Source organism: Clytia hemisphaerica, unplaced genomic scaffold (genome assembly GCF_902728285.1).
Source record: "Clytia hemisphaerica strain Z4C2 unplaced genomic scaffold, Clytia hemisphaerica genome assembly, whole genome shotgun sequence".
Lineage (NCBI taxonomy): Eukaryota > Metazoa > Cnidaria > Hydrozoa > Leptothecata > Clytiidae > Clytia > Clytia hemisphaerica.
The window spans coordinates 2,692,706-2,718,351 of record NW_027104146.1 but is presented as its reverse complement, the minus strand read 5'-3'; the positions used below and the strand labels follow the sequence as shown (position 1 = coordinate 2,718,351).

Below are 25,646 nucleotides of genomic sequence, written 5' to 3'. Positions count from 1 at the left end.
TAAGCTCCCAGTCACTTAAAACCTCTGGATCAGATTACCCAATCTAAGCTACTCATTTGCTGAGTTAGTGATAACCAGGGATCGAACCCACAACCCTTAGATTGTAAGGTGAATGCTCTACCAACTAAGCTACCTGGCCACTACCTACTTTGCAGGTATTTTAAATCAAACTTTGGTCGTTTGTTTGCTCTTTCGTCCGTCCATTTGACTGTCTGTTTGTTTGTCCATTCGTCTGTTACAACTTTTCTTTGGATCGTATCATTAGTTTTTTCTATTTTTTGCACAATGATGCAAAATGACAGTTTTCAAAAAGTGACAGAGCCTGGTTTTTCAGGGGGAAAAAATTATGGGCAAATTTGGGCCAAAAAGTGCCTAATGGGTTTTTTCTGACTTTGTGTGAATTTTTTTACAAAAACACAAGCATTAGCATTGTATAAACTGATTCTATAGCCTTGTGACTACTAAGTATGTGTTTTTTCTTAGTGTAAATGAAAAATATCTTTGAAACAAGATGTAACTTTGTATACTTCTGAGAAATTTAATTTTGTCAAATTTGGGCCAAAAAGTGCCTAATGGGTTTTTTCTGACTTTGTGTGAATTTTTTTACAAAAACACAAGCATTTAGCATTGTATAAACTGATTCTATAGCCTTGTGACTACTAAGTATGTGTTTTTTCTTAGTTTAAATGGAATTATCATTGAAACAAGATGTAACTTTGTATACTTCTGAGAAATTTAATCTTGTCAAATTAATATCTGAATTCTAGGAAGGATGTGGCCTTTTAAGGGTCCAGTAGAGAGGCCAAAAATGATTTCAATTATAATTATTAAGTTTTCCCTCTTTTTATGAACATTATGATTTGACACATTTCAACTTGTAACCACTCACTTCATAATTCCAAAAATTCAATTTTACTGAACAAAGACTATGAATATTCTTCACTAAGAATATTTTTGCCAAAATGGCTTAGTTGTGCTTCATTTTGTTGTTTATAAAATTAAATTTTTGATTTTGTTTTGTTTATACTTTTACAGAACAATATGAACAATGGGACTATGTCAAAATATCTTGATTTTTACTTCACTTCTGCACCACCTATCATCAAATAAAGTTTTTATCTCTGATGTTTTTGGTAGAAAGGGTTTCACTGAAGATTGGAACAAAGACAATGATAAATGTGTTGGGACATCAAGCTGGTATTTAGAGAGAAACGATAAAACAAATCCGAAATTTCAAGTCTGTTTTTCTAGATATTGTTTCCTTGAAAGTACATCATACCCAATTACCTCTGTAAACACTATTTATGCAGATGCTAAGTTTACTGGTAGATATTGCAATGCTCTCGCATTGCCAAACCCTGATTGTGGAGAGAACATTACAGTTAATGCTATTATACTTGATACATTTCCTAATACAAAAACTCACAATACTCCAACAGAACAAGAAGTTAACCTTCCTGTAATGGATGATCTAAAGGTACCAATACCACAGAAAGATGGGAAACCAAGCTTTTTTGAGGCAAAACAAACCATAACATATGATAACAAATTGAACAAAAAATATATAAGATATTTGTTTGATTCAAAAATGGGTTGTGGTTCTATTTCTGGTTTTGAAATATATTACTACAAATGTCCATCTGCAACCAGCTCACTGGCAGTTTTTGGAGTTAATAATGCCCCAAGTTTGTCAGATGATGCCAAGGAATATGAAGGGAAATGTGTAGATAATGCTGTAGAAGTTGGTAATGAGAAATTAACAATGAAGTGTGCCTGGAATGGAACAGTTCAGTCAATTACTGGTCAATGTGTTTGTTTGAAAGGGTATGAAAAAGAAAACAATCAATGTAAAAGTAAGTGATTTTCAAAAGATACAACGTTACTGAATTTATTCTGATTAAACAAAAAACATGTAGAATGATTAAAAAGATATTTAAACAGTACAAAAACGCATCATTAGATCCTCATTCTTGAATTCTACCGAGTGTACTTGTATTAATTTGCCAATTTTCCATGTCCATTCCTTGTCAGCTTTCTCAGAAAAGACCACCTTGTTAAAAGGGTTGATAAGTGTGAACCAATTTTGGCGAGGTGCAAAAGTTATAAAAATATTCAAATTTGTCAAGAACTTTTATTATGGCACTTTACTTATGATTCTTTCTCTAGTATGTGACAGTCAACATTTCAAGCCAACACAAGGAAATGAAAAATGCACAAGATGTGGTTTAAACTCACGTTCTAGCATTGACAAAACTACATGTAATTGTCTGCATAAATACAAACGTGAAGTCATTGAGATCAACAATCCTTTAGCTGTCTGTTACAGTAAGTCGTAGTTTATCAATTTGTTACGCTTCTTTTTCTGTTATTTTTATGAAAAGCTTCCTAATAGATTGTTACAATTAAAACTAGTTGGCAACATTCTTGTAATGTTTTAGCCACAATACACTTATTATTAAAAACCTTAAAAATGGACATAGATCGATAAACTGGATATTAATTTTCTTTAGATATAATCTTCTGCAAAAGTTTTTTATTGAAACTACTTTTTACTTTGACTTTTTCAAGAAATACCAGATGTTCCTTCAGCAATCAGCTTTTCCAACATAACCAGAAATTCAGTAGAAATCACTTGGTCACATCCATCACAAATCAACAAAACAAATATTTACATTGTCGATTGCAATGATTGTCCCTCTGGTGTATTCCCTAAAACCACCACCGACAAATTTATAACCATCAATGGTCTTGGTGCGTTTGCTGATTATGAGATCAGCGTGACTTTTTCAAGTGAAGTTTCAAGGATGATCGGTGAAAATCAAACTTCGAAATTTGAATCGTTCAAGACATTGCCTGGACGTAAGTGACTTTTCTGTTATGTTGGGGCGAGATTAGTAAAAGTTTAGAAGAATTTTTTAAAAGGAAGTATAAACTAGGCCTGTAAAACATCACCTTAAATCACAGATAACGGTATGTTTTAAAGGTCTTTATTTTGAATCTAGGCGCCCCAGGCAAAGACTTTTGGCTTTTTGATGAAGGTAAAACAGTAGAAAAGAGGCCTTAGGCCAAAAGTAGTCAGTGAAAAATCACAAAAACTGCAAAAAATTTACCTTCACATTCTATACAAAAAAGTCAGGCCTATTCAATCAGTTTTTCAAATTGCGTGTAGGTTCAACTAGATTTTTTTTATTTCAAATGCGCATACAACTACAAGTTCCAAAAAATATATACCAATCTGGATAGCTTTATAAAACAGGGCAGAATGGGTTGCGACGCTCCTAGGTCATGACCTACTGATATCGGGACCAAAAAAATGGATAACGTCGAATGACTCCAGTTACACCTTATCATGGATTAAATCCTATTTTTCTATTTCGGATTTATTATTTTCAACTCCCATTCTTCTTTTATTCCACAGCTCCTGGAAAAGTCCGAAATTTAAGGCAAAAGAGTTTGGATGGTGGTAAAGTTGAATTGAGTTGGGATCCACCTTTTGCAAAAGGAGGCAACCTCATCACCTACTTATTAACGTATGGAGGATCCACAAAGAAAACAACACTTACGACATACATCATAGAAAGTGATGCAGAAGATCAGACATTCACAGTCAAAGTAAGAATTTATAAAAGGGATTCCTTAAAAATTCTCGACATCTTCACCTGCAACAGCAATGTGGAAATTACAATTCATGGCTAAATAATTATAAGGGTTAGTTTGTTTTCAATAACATAGAAAAATGAAAATACTTACGTTTTACAAATCCAATTGAGTTTATCATAATGTATCTTTTTCAGATTGCAGCACAAGTATCAGTGGGTGGACAACTTTTGACCGGTGAATCAAGCACTTTTAAAGATAAAATTTCAGTCAAAGGAGGAGTTGCTTTGGATATGGCAATTGGTGTTGGTGTAGGAGTTGTTTTACTGGTCATCATCATTGCCATCATTGCGTTTTATATTTACCGCAAGAAACACCCACCGTATGCACAAGCTGTCCGCCTAGAGAACGGACAAGGTAAAGCAGCAACTGCTATATCTTTCACTTTGCATGCTTTTCATAATTTTCAGGTTCCAACCTTTGTACAATTTTAGACATGATTTTTACAACAATTCTTTCCAGTGAGGACTAAGTAGAACTACCTAATTACAGTGAATTCTTACTTTATTTCAAATGCCCATTTTTTCCTTGTAGTTGAGTTGAAGACCAGGTTCCTGTCTTTCCCTGGTTCCAAACTCTACGTTGATCCAATGACATATGGTGCTGTGGACGAAGCTGTACAAGAATTTGCATTCGAACTTGATCAAAAGTCACTGACCATTGGCCAACTTCTTGGCGGTGGAGAATTTGCTGATGTTTACAAAGGCACATTATTCAAGAATGGAAAATCTAAAGAAGTTGCTATCAAAACATTAAAAGTAAGACTTGTCTAAAGTATTGTAAAAGCAAAGAAAACATCTTTTCACATTGTTATTGACATGCTTGACTGCCACTAAATGAGAATCATGCATGTCCATGTGAAAAAGAGGATATTCTTCTACAAATAAGAACACCTCGTTCCAAATACGGATATGTTATTTATTTTATTTTGTCATCACACTTTTCTTCATGCAAAGTTTTCCTACCTTCCCTTATTTAGCAAAGTGCAACAAAACATGATAGAGATGATTTCCTGAGTGAAGCTGCTATTGTTGGTCAATTTACTGATCCAAATGTTATCAGTCTGGAAGGTGTCGTCCTAAAAGGTGAGAGTTTTCATTATCACTTCAAACTTTCATTTCATTAAGGTTATTCAGTGGTTTTAGTTTTGGTTTCCTGTCTGCAAGATAAAAATATCTCAATCAAGTACAATTCCTGCTCTTGGATTCTACTCCGAGGTTAACAGGTGCAAAAGTCTGGGTCCTTAGCCAGACAATGATTAATCTCATATTCGCTGATGTTTTCAGCTGAGGTGTTGCATTCTCTGGTTACATGGCTTAAAGTGATCTATTACTGTTACATTTTAAAGTGTTGATCGATCCCATATTTTTACTATTTTTTTTCAGAGCGCCCAAATGTGATTGTGTTGGAGTATATGGCTAATGGTTCATTGGATAAATACTTACAGGTACGTGTAATACAAGTTCAGGGATTGTTTCCTTCAAGGTGAAAGCAAGTAAGATCAGCTGTGCTGACTTTTTTATAACTCAGCTCTTTTGGACTGTCTCTTTTCGCAATATATTTCGCAGGTCTATTGACCTCTATGAAACAGAACTTTTGATTTTACAGGTAATGTTCCTTTTCCTCATGACCAAAATAGGACCTCTGCAAATTTCATGACTTCTTTCACTATTTAAAAACTCTAAAATTTTAAAATGAAAAGTTTTTTCTTTTTTATTTAACCTCGTCTCCTCTAATTACTTCCCATCCTTATCAACATCCAATTTCCTTTTTATCACAGAAACACGACATGCAGTTAACCAATTTACAGCTGTTGGGAATGGCAAGGGGAGTTGCTTCTGGAATGAAGTATCTGAACGAACTTGGATTCATTCACAGGGTAACATTTTTTAGTTACATTAAAAAAAACTCTAAAACTTATTTGTATGACTTGATTTTCGATTTGTGAAGAAATAAGAATTTCTGTCCAACTATATTCACTCAGGACTTTCGGGTGGCAGAGCAGCATATGCATTTCGTCCTTATTGGGACTCATCAGCACTGCGTACTGCACCGTGGCTGGCCAGATCGATTTAGTCAGCATCTCTAAACCACAAATTCACTTGTGGTTCAAATTGAGAGAAATAGTGGATAGAAGAGAAATTCCCTACGGAATTCTTTACTGTCTCAAGAAGGAGGATGTGTTATATGGACTCATCAGCACTGCGTACTGCACCCTGGCTGGCCAGATCAATTTAGCCCACATGTTATTGTGACTCCCTACTTAAGCGATTTAAAGTACCTGAAAATAGGACCGGTCTTTAGACGGTCTTTTAAGGGTTGGTAAATGATCTGTAAAAATTTATCAAAAAGCTGCTACGAGTATAGTTAATTTAGCTGCCGCTGCGAAGCTTCCGGTCCCGATCGCCCGGTCGACATCCTTTTACAACAATTTTTTCATGTAATCGTTACTAAAAATCACTAACTAGCAGCCCAGACCGGTCTAACAATTTGACCGCTGCTAGACCGCTCGTTTTACCGAACCAAGACCGGTCTGATTTTCAAGTACTTTAAATCGCTTGGTAAGTCACAATATCCATAACCAACTGATAATTTAGACCAATAAAGGATAAAAGCAAGTCCGAGAAAATTCATCAAGCCAAGATATTCAGAGCAAAAAATGAAAATTTTGATTTAAAAACAGCTATATTTCGTATAGTATCATATACATCATTCAGGCAAATGATTTCTGTAAAAGAAAGTTGAGCTTAAAAACGATTTCAAAATTCACAATATATTCTTTATGGTTTCAAAAAATATTTTCCATAATATTTACAAAAAATAACATTAGATTGTATTGGAAGCCGAGAAGGGCCACACAAAATAAAAAATTCCAATACAAAATAAAAAATTCCAATACAAAATAACAAATTCAAATACAAAAAAAAAAAGTTCAATACAAAATAAAAAAAGTTCAACACAAAATAAAAAAAGTTCAATACAAAATAAAAAAAGTTCAACACAAAATAAAAAAAGTTCATGAATACAAAATAAAAAATTCAATACATACAAAAAGTTAAAAGTGGGACCCAAAAATGGCCAAAGTCTCATGTTCTGAGCCTGGATACTTATCATTGACTGTGATGTTTAAGGTTTTAGTTAGTTAGGTTGATCTTTTTGGCTCCCATTACTTTAGGCTTCCCTGGAGTCCTCAATTGCAAGATTTTGGGTTCCACTTTAGCTTTTCAAGAATTTAGGGCCCCTGGTACCAATTTTTGAAATTTTTGAAAGTCTGGGTCCAAACCTTAGGGGGTTCCAATTTCTAAGATTTTGGGACCTTTTTTGGTGGACCACGAGTCCCGGTATTCAAAAATGCCATTTTTCATTTTGTGTTGTTTTTTATTTCGTATCGGAAGTTTTTATTTTGTATTGAAATTTTTTTATTTTGTGTTGAACTTTTTTTATTTTGTATATATTTGGACTTTCTATTTTGTATCGGAATTTCTTATTTTGTTATGGGATTCTTTATTTTGTATTGGAATTTTTTATTTTGTATTGGGATTCTTTATTTTGTATTGGGATTCTTTATTTTGTATTGGAATTGTTTATTATGTATTGAGGTTTTTTATTTTGTGTGGCCCTTCTCGGCCACCGTATATAAGAGTCGTAAGCACAATATTAAATTAGACTGTCACTTGTCAAAAGGTCTGTAATTCGTCTTTTTTCCTTCAATAGGATTTGGCAGCCAGGAATATTTTAGTAGATGAATACCGAGTTTGTAAAGTGTCTGATTTTGGAATGAGTCGTGAAATCAAAGTTGACGAGACGTACGATACCCAGGTAAGTGATTCGTTTATAAGGAGATTGTTAGTAGGGGGCAAACCCTTAGGACCCGTGACATCTTTTATGCGAGGCAACCAAACCTGGTCCATTTCAAAGAATGAAGTTTCTGAAGAGTTTTTCGCGAGGGGGGGTTTCTCGTGAGGCCTAGGAAAATCTTTTAGGACTCAAAAACTGTCGTCACAGGCAAAACCCCTAGTCACAAAGATTTGACTTAATCTCAAAGTCAATAAAACCCGAAACCACTTATATCAATCGAAAGCCCTCGAAAAACGATATAGAGGAATTTTAAGTGGAGAAAGTCTATTTCCAACTGTAACTCGAGAAAATCGACCGGAAATGATTTCAAAACGCAACTTTTATTTACGTCAATTTTCTCGAGTTACGTTGGGAAATCGGCTATATCCACTTAATGTCTTAAATCCATTTTGAGTCCTAAAAGATTTTCCTCGGCCTTAGCAGACACCACCCGCCCTCGCGAAAAACTCTTTAGATACTTCATTTTTTAAAATGGACCAGGTTTGGTTGTGTCGCATAAAAGATGTCACGGGTCCTAAGGGTTTGCCCCCTACTATGTGTGTCGAGTTAATATCGTATTTTTCGGAATGCGTTTAGCATTACTTGACGATTGGAAATTGGAGCTTGCCATGGAATCCGTAAAAATACGTCTTCAATAAATTTAAGAATCCTCCAAAAGTTATCCTGTAGGCAGCGTTTGATTTTAAAGCTGTTTTCGCGTTGGTGCAATGCAACATGCTCCATCCCATCAACATAAGGAAAAAATGTGCGTGTCTCATGGTTTCTTTTTTTGTTTCATGGGACAAAAAGTGAGGGAAATACCCAAAAAAACACGCTGATTTTTTCCCAGGGACAAAAGTGAGAGAAGCACAAATGTTATTAAAAAGAAAATGGGGTGAAGACACGAGAAAGCGTTTCAGGTTGGTGGGATGGAGCATGTTGCATTGCACCAACGCGAAAACAACTTCTCGTGTCCCTAAAGTGGGGCGCAAACCGGCCAACATGTTGGCCAACATTTTTGACCAAGATTTCGGCCAACATGTTGGTACGGTTTGCGGTGGCGCATTAAAAAAAAAAAAGCAGCCAACATTACGAAATGTTCATTCATTTGTTTTTGATTTCCAATGAAGAAGCATTTGAAAAACGTAAAAAACGTTCGAAAACTAAAATGTTGGTCGAAATGTTGGTTACCCAGCGCAAACCGACAAACATGCCACCAACATGCAAATTTTGGCGGAAATGTTGGCCAACATTTTTTGAGATTTTTTTTCTTCTCGAGCATGTTGGCGCCTACCGCAAACCGGCCAACATTGTTGGTCAGTGGATATTGGTCGGTTTGCGCCCCACTTAAGCCTTGATGTCAGAGTATTGTTGTTTCAGTTAAGATTATATTTTTGATTGCATTTTCGTCCTATCCAAATTTGTTCTTGTAAATCATTCATATCATGGGAAAGACTTCGGTTAAAGGTATTATGTGCACTACATTATTCATTATATCAACCTTATTTTATTGTACTTGTTTTGTAGGGAGGCAAGATTCCAGTGCGTTGGACAGCACCAGAGTCAATTCAATACAAGAAATTTACGACGGCTTCTGATGCTTGGTCCTATGGTATTTTGTTATGGGAAATCATGTCCTATGGGGAACGACCTTACTGGGACTGGGGGAATTACGAGGTAAGACAATGAGACAACTTTTACGATTCGTTGGAAGACTTGAAAATTGGTAATCTAGCAAGCTCAGCCTAATGCTTCTTACCGAAGGCTTCAAAAATTTTGGATGTTCTTATTAAAAAAAACGTGTAGTAGCCGTCAAGCATAAAAGATATCGTACTAAAAAGCAATTGAATATGAAATGGCTGCGTTGGATTGGGTTAGGCAGTTTTTTAACCTGGAACGAATCATTAGCAACGGCTTTTAACTTCTCTTGTAATGATGTTTTTTCTTATTATATATCGATGACATTTTGGCTTTCTTTCAGGTTTTAGAAAGGTTGAATCAAGGTTACAGACTTCCACCGCCAATGGTATGTATTCTTCTAAATTTATTTTTAATTTTGCTAAATTTAACTGTCTTACTATACAAAAGGGGTATTCATGGTTTCAGCCCCCCCCAGAAATCTAAAGGGCACCTAGGCCAGGGTAGGGGTTGGGGGCTAATATTTTGCAATTCTTTGGGGTTACCTATTCATTGGGGTACCTAGCTGTTTTGATGGAGGCTCTTGGGGCTGTGTATATTTTCCAAATTTTATATCTTTTAGAATGCCTATAAAACAGAATGATGAGGTTTACATACTTTGTTAGGATGACTGGAAATTAAGTTCAAAAGAAATTATTAGAAAATTTTGAAAATCTATTGAAAAGAACAATAATTCATTATCAAAGCCGCTAAGATGCTCAAGAAAGTAGTGTATTATGATATTATACTGCCCATCCAAGTGTCAAAGATGTTGATGACAACTGACAAATTTGTTTCTGACCAATGTTTAGTCATGAAACATGCTTGGAACATGTTAGAATTCCATTGGTCAGCTGAAATTGGTCAGCTGGTCGCGAAATATATGAATCCCATCAAAACTCATTGCAGTATCTTCCACTTTAAATTTTTTTTAATGACGTTATTCAGCTAATTTTGAATTTGTCAGTGACATCAACCACTGATTGATCAAAACTTTTAATGTGCGTGCACATAAACTTTCACTTCAATTCCTCATTATAAGCAACCTATAAAATAGGGAAATCCTAAGCAATCTAGCCTTAAAATTGGCATTGCTTGAGTTATGCTTAATGTGATTATTGTAAAAAAAACACATTAAAAAGGTAATTAGAAAAAGCATTCTACTGCATGATGTTGTTGATGATTTCATGGAAGGAAAGAAACACAATTAGGAAATGTAACTCTAAGAAATTTGTTATTTTTTGACCAAACATTTTTTCTCTCTAATCTACACACTTGAGAAAATGGGACTATCATGTATTTCAAAATGTATGATCAAATTTGTTTGTGCTTGTTTAAGAGTGTATTACACATCATGTGACAATTGCGAAAGGTTTTATTTTGTAGACGAGATGATTGAGGGATGGTTGTTTTTATATCTAGGTATGGTAGATGTATAGTATGAATGGTAGACATTTTTGATGTCTCAGACGATTTAGAATTTTTAGATTTTATGACGATATTCATTTACCTTACTGCTAGATATAATTCTGTATCTTTTTTTCATTTAAAAATCTTAGATTATTAAGATAAAATCAAAATGACAGTTTAAAATATATCACTATGTCATCCTACGTTACTGTAGCTCAAGCCATTCAAGAAATTGAAAACTGGCTGAGATTGGCTACTTTGCTTAACGAGCCTTTAAAAGAATCACTGCTCACTCTTTTGCATAATGATTATAATCACAATTATGTTGGTCTGCCGAGGAACCCAGCAGCTCTCAACGCTGAACTCCGAAAACAACAGATCAATATTAACCAGTTAGCAAAGAAAGGGGTTTTAAAGAAAGACCAAGTTGACACTTTACTTCCCCCGAATTCAAATCAAACAGACAGCCAGACGTTTGATATAACTCTCATAATCGTTTTGATTATCAATTTTACAACATTGCCACCGCCTAAAAATGGTTGGAATAAAAAAATAGCAGCTGGTGATTCCAGTCATTCAGCATATGTCATTCTTGCTCGTGATTGGCGAAACCGTCTTTTACATGCTGACGCTAAAAGTATTGATTTGAATGAATTTAACTTGAGATGGAACGAAGGAGAAAAGATTGTCATTGGTTTAGGTTTTACAACTTATAATATGAACGCCTTGAGAACCAGACCGCTTGACGTTACAAATAATCTAGTAGTCCAGTCGCTGTCCTTTTTCTCGAAAAAGATTCTGAACGAACTCGCAAACGTTAGCGTAAATCATATTCAAATTACAAAGGACATTCTGGCTCAAAGTCAAGTGATTTCAAAACAGGACAAAACCATATCCTCACTGGACACTGCTCTGAACAACCACGCCACCGCCCTTTCATCACAAGACACTATCCTGAACAACCACGAAACCGCCCTGTCCTCGCAAGACACTACCCTGAACAAACACGAAACCGCCCTGTCCTCGCAAGACACTACCCTGAACAAACACGATACCGCCCTGTCCTCGCACGATAGTACCCTGAGCAAACACGAAACCGCCCTGTCCTCGCAAGACACTACCCTGAACAAACACGAAACCGCCCTGTCCTCGCAAGACACTACCCTGAGCAAACACGATACCGCCCTGTCCTCGCACGATACTACCCTGAGCAAACACGATACCGCCCTGTCCTCGCACGATGCTACCCTGAACAAACACGAAACCGCCCTGTCCTCGCACGATGCTACCCTGAACAAACACGAAACCGCCCTGTCCTCGCAAGACACTACCCTGAACAAACACGAAACCGCCCTGTCCTCGCAAGACACTACCCTGAACAAACACGAAACCGCCCTGTCCTCGCACGATACTACCCTGAGCAAACACGAAACCGCCCTGTCCTCGCAAGACACTACCCTGAGCAAACACGATACCGCCCTGTCCTCGCACGATACTACCCTGAGCAAACACGATACCGCCCTGTCCTCGCACAATGCTACCCTGAACAAACACGAAACCGCCCTGTCCTCGCAAGACACTACCCTGAACAAACACGAAACCGCCCTGTCCTCGCACGATACTACCCTGAGCAAACACGAAACCGCCCTGAACAAATACGAGAATTCTCTCAATGATCATAGCGATATATTGGACGATCATTCAACAGTTTTGGCCGACCACAAAAACTTTCAACATGAAAATAAAGAATACATTTTAAAACTTGTTCACGTGATCGAGCATTTGAAAGAAGAGCATGAATTCATCAAGGAGAATCTACCCACCCATAAAGGTAAGGTTCTTTTCCTAGAATTTATTTTTGTTGCAAATGATATTATGGTTCCCACAGTGCAATATTTTGATTTGCTGTGAAGTTCTTTTGTTGATGCTAATGGGCTGGGGAGGGGGCTCAACTCGACAACGGCCCCACTTTCCATCTCGCTGTCGAATTTCACTTTAGTATATAATAATGACAAACTCCAAATATTTTGAACTGTTTTGAAATTGGCTTCTTGAAGGTTGCTTTTTCAAAAAATTTTAACAACTGCTGAGGTTTAGATTTAAAAAACTCTCCAACCTTGATATGAACCAACGTTTTTGGTTGCTTATAAAACATGTATTCATGATATGCACCACTGGAGAGTCTTCTGAGAACTTTTAAAATTTTCCACCCAATAGTTCACCTGAACAATAGAAAAAGTGAAGTATTGGGTGGAATAAAAACAGTTGCATAATTTCGTGAAGTCATTGCAGTGGTCCATATCATGAAGACATCAATTTTATCTTTAGAACCTGGAATTTATTGCACCGCTGAAGTTCTTGAAATCATATCTAATGGAATTGGTAAACATAAAGATCAATTGATTACACGACTTGGTTTCTCTCAGAGTGGCGATCAAAAGTTAACAGAACTACTCAAAACAATCGAATGGTCACGATTATTATTAGAGTTGGAAAGATTGGAACGAGTGGACTTGGTCAGAAATATCAAGGAAAATACACTTGTTACTGAGGGTAAAAAAATATCTCTATTTACTCATCATCACTGGCATTTTATGTGATTGCCCAATTCTTTTTACCCAGTAAACTAACTATTTATATGTAGTGCCCCGGCCTAATTTTTTTAGTCGGGTGTACAGTAAAACCTCTAATTAACGGACACTCTAAAAGGCGGACACCTCTGATTAGCGGACAATTTCATTTTCCCCGGCCGTTTCCTAGTCAAATCCTCATAAAAAGGTTTCTAAAAGGCGGACACTCAATTAGCGGACCCTCTGATTAGCGGACAAATTTTTTCGCACGAAATGGACAAAACCCCTATTTTAGCTCTCCAATTAGCGGACATTGAATATCAAACGGGTCACAGACGTCCAAAATTGAAAAAGAAATTCGATATTTTTATTTCAAGCACTTATTAGTCTTATTATTTAAATTATTTCTACAAATTTCCAGTTTTTCCCTTGACCCATTCAACGAATTTAGGTGGGCCAAAGAAATCATAAATCACTGGTACTTCTAGTTCGTACACACCACCTCGATTTAACCTCTTGCCAGTCACTCGAGCTCTTCTATGGCCTAGTGTCTGCTGATAAGTTCTTTAGACCCCAATTTTGTATTTTCGACACCCTGGGATGGCCTAATTTCAAAATTGGAGCTCCGAGATCAAAAGTTTCTAAAAGGCGGACACTTTTAATTAGCGGACACTAACCCCTTTCCCCGATGGTGTCAGCTAAATAGAGGTTCCACTGTATCTCACGTTTATCGCTTCGTAATACACTCTGTGCGCATTGTCTGTTTGATTAAAAACTTCCTGTACGGACCTCTGCGATTATGATTTATAAATAGTGACACTTCTCTCATCGTCTCCCCTCTTTCACCAACACTCAATTGCAGCGGTCGGTTTGAAAAATCTCAAATGAGAAAAAACAATGACAACAGACCCAGGGCAATGAATTTTGAAATTAGCCGTAGATACTGGGTACCGACCAGGTGTATTTTCACAATTTGAAAATGGAAAACTATTGGACGATATCAAAAGTAATGTGTAAAGCAAAACTTTTCCTCGGAAGAAAGGTTTAAAAGGTTTAAAAAATTATTTTCTTTGTGTCTTCCAAGATTTAACTGTGATAATATTTAAATTTTATACAATTATCTTTTTAGACATCCAATTAGCATCTTCAAAATTACGTTGTCAATACGCTAAAGAGATGATCACTTCACTCGTCCATGAGCCTTTGACGGGAGACCAAAACGAAGTCCATTACCAATACGACGAGAATCTATACACCAATCTAGCAGTCCTCAAAGCAACCGATGTTGAGCAGGAGATCAATAATTCTGATCGTGAGGCGCTGATGGAGCAGAAGCTTTTGCAGAAAGAAAGAAAGTATAGAGCTCTATGACTTGTTCCAGAAGAAGGACGAGGACGAAGCGGTTTTTGTTCGTGCTGTGGGCGGTATGGGAAAAACAACGATGCTTGAAATGTATATTCAAAAATGGGCCAAACGTCAACTTGGTTTACATTTTCCACTGAATTTCATCTTCTTCTTTTCCTGCCGTGTACGGCAGTATCAAATCCATTGAGGATCTTTTCAAGAGAAAATACCCTGACATTTTTAATAAGATGGCTTTGAAAGATCTAGAACCAGTCGCAGATAAAGTGTTGCTGGTTGTTGACGGGCTGGATGAATTACAAGACGTTTATGAATGCTCGGAAAAGAAGCCCAACAACAACGGATCGCTAACTCCTTTTCAAATTGTCTTCGATCTTATCAACACACAAGGTCATATCTTAAAAGGGCACAAAAGCATTGCATGTGGAAGACCAAAAGCCTGTGACTTTTTAAAGAAAAAGATATTGGATTTAAAAGCTTCCAACAGAAAGGTGATCAAAATCAAAACAGTGGAAGTTTGCGGATTTAAAGAAGAGGACGTTGAAAAGTACATCCATAAATTCTTCAACGGAAATATTGAAAAAATCAGCCGAGTACAGGAGATAATCAGATCATCCCATAATTTGAAAGTGATGTCCACAGTTCCAGTGTTTGCCTGGGTCATCTGTAACGTATACAGCGAGGATCTCATAACGAAACCCTTGAACACTTGTACTGAACTTTATATGTACGCGTGTCTTGTCTTCTTGAGGAAACATTTACAAGGCGTTTGCGAGAAAGGCTGTGACAACTTACTTGAAATGCTGAATGATGAAAATGTAATCGAATGTATTTATTCTTTAATGACATTATCGGTGAAAACCTACATGCAAAACCAGGTGATGTTTTCCGAAGATGAGGTTCGTCAATTGAAATGTCCCGTGCATCTTGAGCAAACAGGTCTAATTGTCAAATACAACCGCGGCGAAATGAGGGAACCAATCTATCAGTATAAACACCTAGTTCTTCAGGAATTCCTGACAGGACTTTATTTGTGCGTTACGAAAGGAATCTCCCCATATTTGACAAACCGCGAACTTTCAAGTTGTGCACCAGTTATATTTGGTATCAAACGACTTTTGAGAGAGAATGAGTTTTTCATTAAATTCTTTCAACGACTTTCCAACTTACATACTACTAAGTTGACCATTTTCAGAAGAATTTCGCAGCCCTATAGAACATGGGTATTCAATATCTATCTTAAGATGAATACCCTTGAAATCCCAGACTGTATGATCGGTTCAAACAGCTTGGGCATTGATTCTACAATCCCAGAATGCCAAGAGTTTATGACGTCACTCTACGAAGGGCGCTTGAAAATAGAATGTCCATTTTCTACAGTTAGAATTGAGAGTGATCTTCGTGGGGTCGATTTGAGGAATGCCGTGTTCCTGGTCAATCATTTGAACCTCAAATTGAAAATCCCAGAGATTATGATGGATACTGACTACCTCATCATTGACACTACAATACCGGAATGTAATCAATGGACCAAATTTTTGATAGAATCAAAGTCGATGATTGTGGATTTACCTTTTGCCAAATCCTATTTTGAATGTAGAAATGTTGATTTGGACCTTGCGTGCTTTCTTACTAAGTATTTCAATCTGACATTGAAAATACCTCGTACGATGCATGGTAAGGATGCCTTACTCGTGGATACAAATGATCCTGAGTGTATCAACTTCATTGAAATCGTTCACACAGTAAAGCCTAATGTCGAATGCCCATTTTCTACAGTTAGAATTGAAAGTGATCTTCGTAGGGTCCATTTGAGGAATGTCGTGTTCTTGGTCAATCATTTGAACCTCAAATTGAAAATCCCAGAGATTATGATGGGTATAGACTGCCTCTTCATTGACACTACAATACCGGAATGTAATCAATGGACCAAATTTTTGATGGAATCAAAGTCGATGATTGTGGATTTACCTTTTACCAAAGCCTATTTTGAATGTAGATATCTTGATCTTAACCTTGCGTGCTTTCTTACTAAGTATTTAAATCTGACATTGAAAATACCTCGTACGATGCATGGTAATGATGCCTTACTCGTGGATACAAATGATCCTGAGTGTACCAACTTCATTGAAATCGTTCACACAGTAAAGCCTAATGTCGAATGCCCATTTTCTACAGTTAGAATTGAAAGTGATCTTCGTAGGGTCCATTTGAGGAATGTCGTGTTCTTGGTCAATCATTTTAACCTCAAATTGAAAATCCCAGAGATTATGATGGGTATAGACTGCCTCTTCATTGACACTACAATACCGGAATGTAATCAATGGACCAAATTTTTGATGGAATCAAAGTCGATGATTGTGGATTTACCTTTTACCAAAGCCTATTTTGAATGTAGAAATGTTGATTTGGGCCTTGCGTGCTTTCTTACTAAGTATTTAAATTTGACATTGAAAATACCTCGTACGATGCATGGTAATGATGCCTTACTCATGGATACAAATGATCCTGAGTGTACCAACTTCATTGAAATCGTTCACACAGTAAAGCCTAATGTCGAATGCCCATTTTCTACAGTTAGAATTGAAAGTGATCTTCGTAGGGTCCATTTGAGGAATGTCGTGTTCTTGGTCAATCATTTGAACCTCAAATTGAAAATCCCAGAGATTATGATGGGTATAGACTGCCTCTTCATTGACACTACAATACCGGAATGTAATCAATGGACCAAATTTTTGATGGAATCAAAGTCGATGATTGTGGATTTACCTTTTACCAAAGCCTATTTTGAATGTAGAAATCTTGATTTTAACCTTGCGTGCTTTCTTACTAAGTATTTAAATCTGACATTGAAAATACCTCGTACGATGCATGGTAAGGATGCCTTACTCGTGGATACAAATGGTCCTGAGTGTATCAACTTCATTGGAATCGTTCACACAGTAAAGCCTAAAGTCGAATGCCCATTCTCCAAAGTCGAAGTGTCGCCTGGCTTTAATTATGAAAGTTTGCGTAGATATAAATTACCGTTTTTTATGAAACATTTAAATTTGGAATTAAAAGTTCCAAATCGTATGATTGGGCCTGACGCCCAATGATTATCAACGCTGATTTACCAGAATGTCGACGCCATTTGGAAGTTGCTCATGATCTACATTTGCGACCGGTTTATCCAGTATCTTTGATTAAGATTCAAAACAATGTTACACGTCCTAAGGATATCGAACACATCGAATACATCATCGATTCTTTGAATCTAGTACTCAAAGTTCCCAATTGTATGATTAGTACTGAATCAATGATTATCAACAAAGATATTGATTCGTGTAAAGGTTTGATTAACCTAATTTATAATTCAAAGTTTATACCAGTTGAATGCATTCATTCAACAGCCGAAGTGCAAGGTCGACTTTTGAAAGACGAGCCTATAAAAGTGTCAACTTTTCTACACATAATGAATCTTAAACTCAAAATACCGAGTTGTATGATGGGTCCAGACGCATTGATCATTGATGCAGAAATTCTAGGATTTAGATTCCTCCTGGAGCCATTTTCTTATGAACAAGACAGGTTTGAATGTCTGTTTGAAAAAGTCGATGTTAAATCTGATTTACAACATGACGACATAGATGCTATTATTTGCTTTCTCAAGCATAGCAAAATCAAAATTTTAAAATTACCCAATTGCATGATGGGAACTGACTCTTTACTTGTTAACAATAATTACAAAGAATGCTTAGGATTCTTGAAAATTTTTACCAATACCAACTTGCGATTAGAAGAAATCACATTTGATAAATTTGAGATTTGTAGTGACTTGAGTTATGAAGAAATAAGAAGAACAGAGTCATTTACCTCGATGTTTCATCTAAAAATACCGACTCAAATGGTTGCTTCTGACGGGCTGATTATCGATTTCGAAATACCCGAATGCAGATGGTTTTTAAACTTCTTCCATCAGTCAAGAACGAAACCTTCGTGTTCGTTACCTTTCAATGAGGTTGAGCTTCGAAATCAGCCGTTAGATTCCAGATTTATCCTCGTCGACGAGGTCAGAGTTTTCATGAGTCATTTTGAACTAAAGTTGAAAATGCCTTTCCCTATGTTTGGATTAGAAAGTTGATCAAATTGAATAACAAAGAGTGCAATACTTTCATCAGACATGTGAATTTATTAAATGTTGAAGTTGAATGTCCCTTCTCTAAAGTTGAAAAGATTTCTGGGAGAAGCGTGTCTCTTGAGTATCCGAAATGATGGAATGATGTTGTTGAAGAGATTGATGAATATTGTTTCATGTCAATATCTTATTTTTACTTTATAAGACTTAATATTCTGGACTTCTTAATATTAACTGGATCTGAGAAAATTTGAAAAGATTTCTCAGTTAATGTCAAGTTTTGGTATCTTTACATTTAGATATTTTCAAAAAGCTTCGAAATACAGTTTTCCATCCATGTCATGATATTACCTTAAGGGAAGAAATTTTCGCGAGAAGAAATTTTCGCGGAATTTAATTTCGCGAATTTGGGCATAATTCGCGAAATTAAATTCCGCGAAACACACCAAAATTGTTAAATCGCGAAATTAAATTCCGCGAAATTCGATTTTTTTTCTTCTTCTTTTATTTTGTTGTTTTTGACCAGGTATTACCAAAAAAGATGGACACAATTGATTTTTAAGCATTATAACGTGTATTTTTTATTTAATATAAACAAATATAAACAACTCCGTGATGCTTAAAAGTTAATCTACGTTGATAAATTCTTCTCAATCGCGAAATTAAATTCCGTGAAACTTTTAAAATCGGCTCATTCGCGAAATTTAATTCCGCGAAAATTGCCATTTTGAAACTCTGATTCGCGAAATTAAATTCCGCGAAAATTTCTTCTCGCGAAAATTTCTTCCCTTAAGGTACTTGAAAGGAACATGATAACTGAAGATTCTGAGAAATTACTAAGCGTCCATTATTCCAATTATGTTGATATAGGATTGAAGTATGTTTTACAGACTAAGTTTAATTACATGTTGTTTTTTTTAATAATTAATTTCATTTAAGTCTAACGATTTCGAAAAACAACTTAGAATAGGCGAGCTGCAATCAAATTTACTTGTCCTTAAAATGTGTATTCTATTTTTTTCCCAATCTTTACTTTTACTCTCAGTATCACTTTTTTGTTCAAATACGTAGCACATGATCGAAGCACAATAGACCTTTTCATAAATTACGTCACGAACGTCACTTGCCTCGTTTTGAAATTATTGTCATGGTGATTAACTCCCAGCAGGTTTTGTTAAAACTACTTTCTATTCATAAAAAATCATTTTTTCTCAAGGAACATAATAACCATGGTAGTTGTTTCTTTTGTTTGAATACAAGGCAAGTGATGTTCGCGACGTAATTTATGAAAAGGCTTATTCTACGAGAAAAAATATTTTTCTTCATTTTTAATTCTCATCCTCATATTCGTTTTCCAATTTTTCTTATTTGATAATTCCACTTCTGAATATATTTTTAACAAGCACAAGTAATTCGAAATCTTCTATCAATTGTTACAATCTTTTTTTGTTTCCGCTGCAGATTATATATTGAGACATTCGTTATTCTAACTATTCTATTTAGTTTAATTCTGCGTAGTGAAAATATAATCGTAAAAATAATTCGAGTTTTGAAATAATTATAGACAAGTCTTAAAGGTTGCTTTCCTGGTTTTTTTGAATGAGGAATGTTTTTTTAGAGATTTTAATTTCTTTTTTATTTTGTTAAAAATTATTTTGATATTAGATTATCATTAACTAAAATAGAATTTAACTTTTAATTTTTACTTAAATTGTAAATGATTTATGTATTATTTCTGGTCGTTTTGGGAATTTGAGAATTTTCTAAGAAATTATTATAAAGTTTTAACACCTTTGTCACATTCAGACAGGCTACTTTAAGTTTTAATCAAAAATTCTACACGTAGGAGCCACTTTTCGAACCTCGGCAAAACCCACAATCACCTCCTGGGCGTAAGGAAAAGTCGAATACTTCGAATGGAAATATTTTTTTTAAATGTTGTAAATTATAGCCAGTTACAGAGCGATCACAATTTGAAAATTCTGAAATGTCTTTTTCGAAAACATTTTTCTGAACAAAATTTGATTTTAACTTAGCTTTGACGAGTCTGCGAATTAGAATGCATAGCGTGTTATTATGTAGCCAAAATCCGATGGAGTTGTCCGAAATCGCTCTTAATTGTATAATTTGTATAATTAAATGAAGTAACCTAGAATTCAAGGTAACCTCACCTGTTCCAACAAAGAATGAATTCAACATTAACATGGTGGCTGTGTTATTTTCAATTATTTCCTAAAATTTCGTAACCTCAATAAAACCTACTTGAGTAGAAATTAGATTTTTAGTAAAAATGCCACTTTTCGAACAGAATTAAAATGTCGCACATAAATAACCATGATCTAGGGAATAAAAACTCATCTAAATTCTAAAAAGCGGTGGGAGAATGAAAAAAAAAATTATTTATTTTTCTTTTTCTTTATTTTTCTCTTTCAGAATTGTCCGAAAGTCATTCATGACTTAATGTTACATTGTTGGAAGAAAGATCGAACGAAGCGCCCACGTATGGTGGAGATTCGGGATCAAATCGAGAAATGGATTCGAAGTCCGGACCTCCTAGAAACCACTGTCACTGTCGTCACTAAAACGTAAGAAACTTCTTAATCATCAAATTTCTTTGCCATTCTCATAATAGTCCTATAATGTAACCTAATGCTTTGGTAATTGATATTCATGATGTAATCTTTTTGTTGATTGACATATTGATTTAAAACATTAGGTTGCCATTTTAGATGACATAATATTGGCGCTTGCAATGTTTCTCAGGCGTGGACCATAGATTTATAAAGCCCGAAGGGCTAGATGGAGTGCTTTAAGCTCTTCCAAGAAAAAAAAAAAGTTAACATCGTAAAAAATATTGCTGCTATTGTTTTCGAAAACCCACGAAAGCTTCTGATTGGTCAAGCGCTGAAATTCTATTGTAATGTCACGTGACTTAGGTAGGATTTCCTACCTATCCTCGGCACACTTTTCAGCAAAAGCACGATATCTAGCCCTTCGGCCTTTATAAATATATGGCGTGGACCCGCGGAAAAATATCAAAAGACTTACACAGAAGCTCAAATACTCATAAACCAAGAAAAATAATTCTTCTTTCCCAGAAAAAAGTCCGCCTCTTTGAAATAAATTTTCTCGAGTTCTATAAACTGTTAAAAAATCAATCCTTTTGCATTGGAAAGAGGAAGGATAAACTAAACTTAAGACCATAACTTTTGATCTAGGTGATCAAATTTAATAAACGATCTCTCAAAATTTAAGTTTATCCTTTCTCTTTTCAATGCAAATAGATTGATTCTTTAACAGTTCATAGAACGCGAGAAAATTCACTTCAAATAAGGGGACTTTTTTTCTGGGACACCCGGTATTTCCACAAAAATTTCCTTTTTGAAAACCCCCGGTTTCAATAAAAAAGGTTCGTGGGTTCGATCTTCTGACTAATAATGGCCGCCAAGTTTTTACGTCGCATCAATTATTTTATGTGTAAAGATTACGTAATAGTTATCGCACGGTACCAAGTACAATTCATAATATGCATCACTGGAGAGTCTTCTGAAAAATAAAATTTTCCACCCAATACGTCACTTAAACAATAGAAAAATTGACGTATTGGGTGGAACAAAACAGAAAAGTTGCATAATTTAGTGAAGTCATTGCTGTGGTGCATATCATGAATATGGGATATTTTTTTTCGAGTTCAGATTTCTCGTCATATAGAAAAGTCTGAACGAGAAGAATATGTCCAATATTGTACGTGTAAAAGTGTGATAACTGGTTTATCGTCAACTTGAAAAATGTCAACAAACTTTTCTCTCTCCATTTGTCTTTCTTTGTGTTTTGTTTTTCTCTTCCTATCTTTTCGTTCTGCTTTAAGATGAAATCAACATCAAGACGTTCGAAGCAGTGGCGTGGTGGCAGGGGGGGCCAGGCGCCCCCCCCCCCAGCGGAGCCCTTTTGAGAAGGGGCGCCCAAAAATAAGGGACGCCAAGAAGGATTTTTCAGGCGCCCATATCGAAAGATTGACAAATGAAAAAACAAAAATGGCGCCCCTCATCACTTCAAAATTTTCTGGCTCGCTTCGCTCGCACACTCCCTTTTTTGTGTTCATAATGAGCGTATAGAGAGGAGTGCCAAAAACAAAAAATCTTTAAAAAGGGCGCCATATTTGCCTTGGCCACCCCAGAGAAATTTTCCCACCACGCCACTGGTTCGAAGAAAAAATCGAACGGTCATTAAAAAGATTAAACATTCTTTTGATTGATAACCTTTTGTATGTATGGATTAGAAAAAGAAAGTTTTGAGAATAAAATTGTACAATATAGTATGATCTCTCGCTTACCAGACCCATTTTGAACGCGATCTTGTATTTGTATATATGCTGTATATTAAGCTGTATATGAAATACAGCATTTATGTACGCTCATATTTTTCATGTTGACGATAAATCATGAATATCAAGAAACAAATAACCTGACATTTTCAATATTTGCGCTACACTAAAATGCTTTGACAGTGAATTGAAAACCAATCTAATTTATCATTACTTTACGCTTTAGTATTTGAAATACACGCTTTTTGATAGGAACTTGTAAATTTTGGCTCAACCTTTGGCTGTTTCCTTTCACTAATTCCAGAAGTATGATCCTTGCGTTGTTCTTAGGTTATAGCCGAATTAACCCCATATTCTCATATCTTCAGATATCTTATAAAATAGCTTATAATTAGAAGAATTAAGAATAAACTTGAGAATAAAATTTGAGGCCTAAAAATGTTCTTAACATGTTCTTACTTTGACCTTTTCATGAATATTTTTTACCGTTTTCCTAAGAAATAGGGTGCTTTTGAGTCCATAAAGCCTTAAAATGTGCTTAACTTGTTCTGAACATTTTGGCCAGCGAAGCCTTATGTTGTTATATAGTTTGTTCTTATAAAAAACGTGTATCTCTCTATTTTCAGTGACGAGAATCTTGACTACACTGTTTTGCAAACCATCAACAAGTGGCTTGATGCAATCGGCATGGCAAAATACACTGAGAATTTCATTGAGAAAGGTTATGCTACGCCACGCCAAATCCTCTCGTTGACACTGGAAGATCTTGAAGAACTCGGTATTGCACCGATCGGCCACCGAAAGAAAATTTTTAAAGCCATTCAAAATACAAAACAACAGGTTTGATGAAATTATTATTCTACTTCACTTTAAGTTGTTAATTTTTTTTTACCTGTGCCATGATTTATAAGACATGAGTCATTCAAAAGCGTTCTATTTATCCCTACTTCTTCAGGCCAAGATATTTCCTTCTTGCTAGAGAAAACTTTGCCCTTGTGATTCAAAGGTTTTATTTTTACATAAGTGTTCCTGTTTCATATCAGACACATATTTCATACCAGGACAGTGTCTGCCTATTGTTATTTTATGCTGATATAAGCAAAAAATGTTTTCTTCTCCTCTTTCTGACCAATCTTGCTCCACATAGATGTCAATCCAATTTGAAAAAGCTTGTGAATTAAAATTGCAAACAATATCACTCGTCTTATTTGAAAACAAAACCTTTAACTTGCAGTCGAAATTGTTTTTTCCAAACCTCGTCAGTGTAAAATAATAAAGTACGTCCCAGTGCGTTTAATAGATAGTTACTGAGCATCCTAAAAACGTACCCAGGCTTTAAATTATAGAAAACCTCACACTTTGATCTAAATCTTTCCATTCTTAGGTTGAGCAAAGACACAACAGTGTATCGGTGGGAACAGGTGGTCGAAAGAAGACATTCAGCTTACCAAAGAAAGGAGGTGCTTCTTGAATCAAATAAGTAAATTAGGAAAAGAGAGAGAGCAGGAGAGAGGAGTCGTGAATGTAAATTAATATATCTTTGATCTTGGATCTTGAGGGGAGAGAGACTTTTGATATACACGTAGCTACAAACATGTTGGTTTAATTCTTTGATCCTGGCACCTACATTCATCCATTTTTGTAAGCATGAATTTGTAACTTAAATCAGGTTGTTGTTTGCTCAAAGCTTGTGGATCACTTTATGGTTCCTTTCTCCCTATTTATAATAATCAAGTCATGGAATGGTTGATTTGATTTAAATTGTATTTTTGGGCGAAAGACGAACCAAAACAACAACAACAACTTCTTTTGAGCTCCAACGGGTGAAAAGTAAGATTAAAATTATTAGGGATATTTTTTTAGAAAATTTTATATCTAATGTACCTTTTTGTTTCATATTTCGTTTTTTATATAATGCAAAATTTATTCTTTGAAAATTGTATTTTGATATACCATAAGCTATTTTTCTCTTTTTTTGACTAATTCTTGTTTTTTTTTTCGACGTAGAGTTTTTGGTATGCTTTTTTGAAACGGTTTTTGCTTTTATCTGTAAGGGAGTTAATTCGATTTTGAATTGAACTGGTGGTTCTCTGTCTGGATTTTCGATTTTCAAAGACGGTGAATTTATTGGTTGATGTATTTCCTCAATAATGAAATTTGTCCTCAATTCTTTTTCAATCGTACTTTGAAGAATTTTTGTTATAATTTTTGATACCTTTTAACAATATATTTTGAATATTAACTTGACTCAAAAATGCGCTTTTGCATCTCATGTAGTAAGCCCATTTAATGTGCATGGAAAATTGTTCTAACAAGGAACAAGAAAATTGTCGGTTTGTTTTTTTATTTGGACATTGCTCTTAAGGGAAAAGGACTCGTTGAAAGTGAAACCTCGTTGGAATGATCATTTTAAGTGAATTGGATTGATTTTCATCAAAATAAAAGTTAAAAATGAGGAAGAAGTCATAAATTAATACTTTTTTAGAACCGCGAACTACGGTGACTTTAAATATGTATTCAGATTTTTCAAAATCTTCTTTAGATAAAAAGTTAAAGCCCTCCAAAAAGGCCCAAATGATATAGTGTGATATACTAATTCCTTTTTAAAATGGTTGAAATGAACTTATTGAGCTTTAATTTTGTTTATTCTTCATTGACCTTGATTGGCCATTTTTGAGCTGACCTGAAACTT

The 25,646-nt window shown here is 35.4% G+C and overlaps 2 protein-coding genes across 2 annotated transcripts; both read left to right on the top strand.

Moving 5' to 3' along the window:
• The first annotated feature begins 1,039 nt into the window (after positions 1 to 1,039).
• Positions 1,040 to 24,872, top strand: LOC136813932 (ephrin type-B receptor 1-B-like). Its single transcript, XM_067070447.1, has 15 exons — positions 1,040 to 1,853; positions 2,167 to 2,325; positions 2,569 to 2,859; positions 3,419 to 3,612; positions 3,795 to 4,014; positions 4,192 to 4,415; positions 4,637 to 4,742; positions 5,043 to 5,104; positions 5,438 to 5,536; positions 7,372 to 7,476; positions 9,022 to 9,171; positions 9,476 to 9,520; positions 21,064 to 21,215; positions 23,581 to 23,794; positions 24,339 to 24,872. The coding sequence occupies exons 1-15, from the start codon at positions 1,049 to 1,051 to the stop codon at positions 24,423 to 24,425; spliced, it is 2,913 nt and encodes a 970-aa protein (XP_066926548.1). The 5' UTR covers positions 1,040 to 1,048; the 3' UTR covers positions 24,426 to 24,872.
• On the top strand, positions 10,715 to 14,522 carry LOC136813941 (protein Daple-like). Its single transcript, XM_067070454.1, has 3 exons — positions 10,715 to 12,412; positions 12,910 to 13,134; positions 14,281 to 14,522. Exons 1-3 carry the CDS (start codon positions 10,774 to 10,776, stop codon positions 14,520 to 14,522), a joined length of 2,106 nt encoding a protein of 701 aa, XP_066926555.1. The 5' UTR covers positions 10,715 to 10,773.
• Positions 24,873 to 25,646: the final 774 nt, after the last annotated feature.

Bases quoted from the DNA above. Each gene is read 5' to 3' on its own strand.
- LOC136813932 (XM_067070447.1), top strand. From the start codon at position 1,049: ATGGGACTATGTCAAAATATCTTGATTTTTACTTCACTTCTGCACCAC. The intron at 2,860-3,418 runs GTAAGTGACTTT...TTTATTCCACAG, and splicing joins GTTCAAGACATTGCCTGGAC to CTCCTGGAAAAGTCCGAAAT. The intron at 23,795-24,338 runs GTTTGATGAAAT...TTCCATTCTTAG, and splicing joins TTCAAAATACAAAACAACAG to GTTGAGCAAAGACACAACAG.
- LOC136813941 (XM_067070454.1), top strand. From the start codon at position 10,774: ATGTCATCCTACGTTACTGTAGCTCAAGCCATTCAAGAAATTGAAAAC. The intron at 12,413-12,909 runs GTAAGGTTCTTT...TTTTATCTTTAG, and splicing joins GAATCTACCCACCCATAAAG to AACCTGGAATTTATTGCACC. The intron at 13,135-14,280 runs GTAAAAAAATAT...TTATCTTTTTAG, and splicing joins AAATACACTTGTTACTGAGG to ACATCCAATTAGCATCTTCA.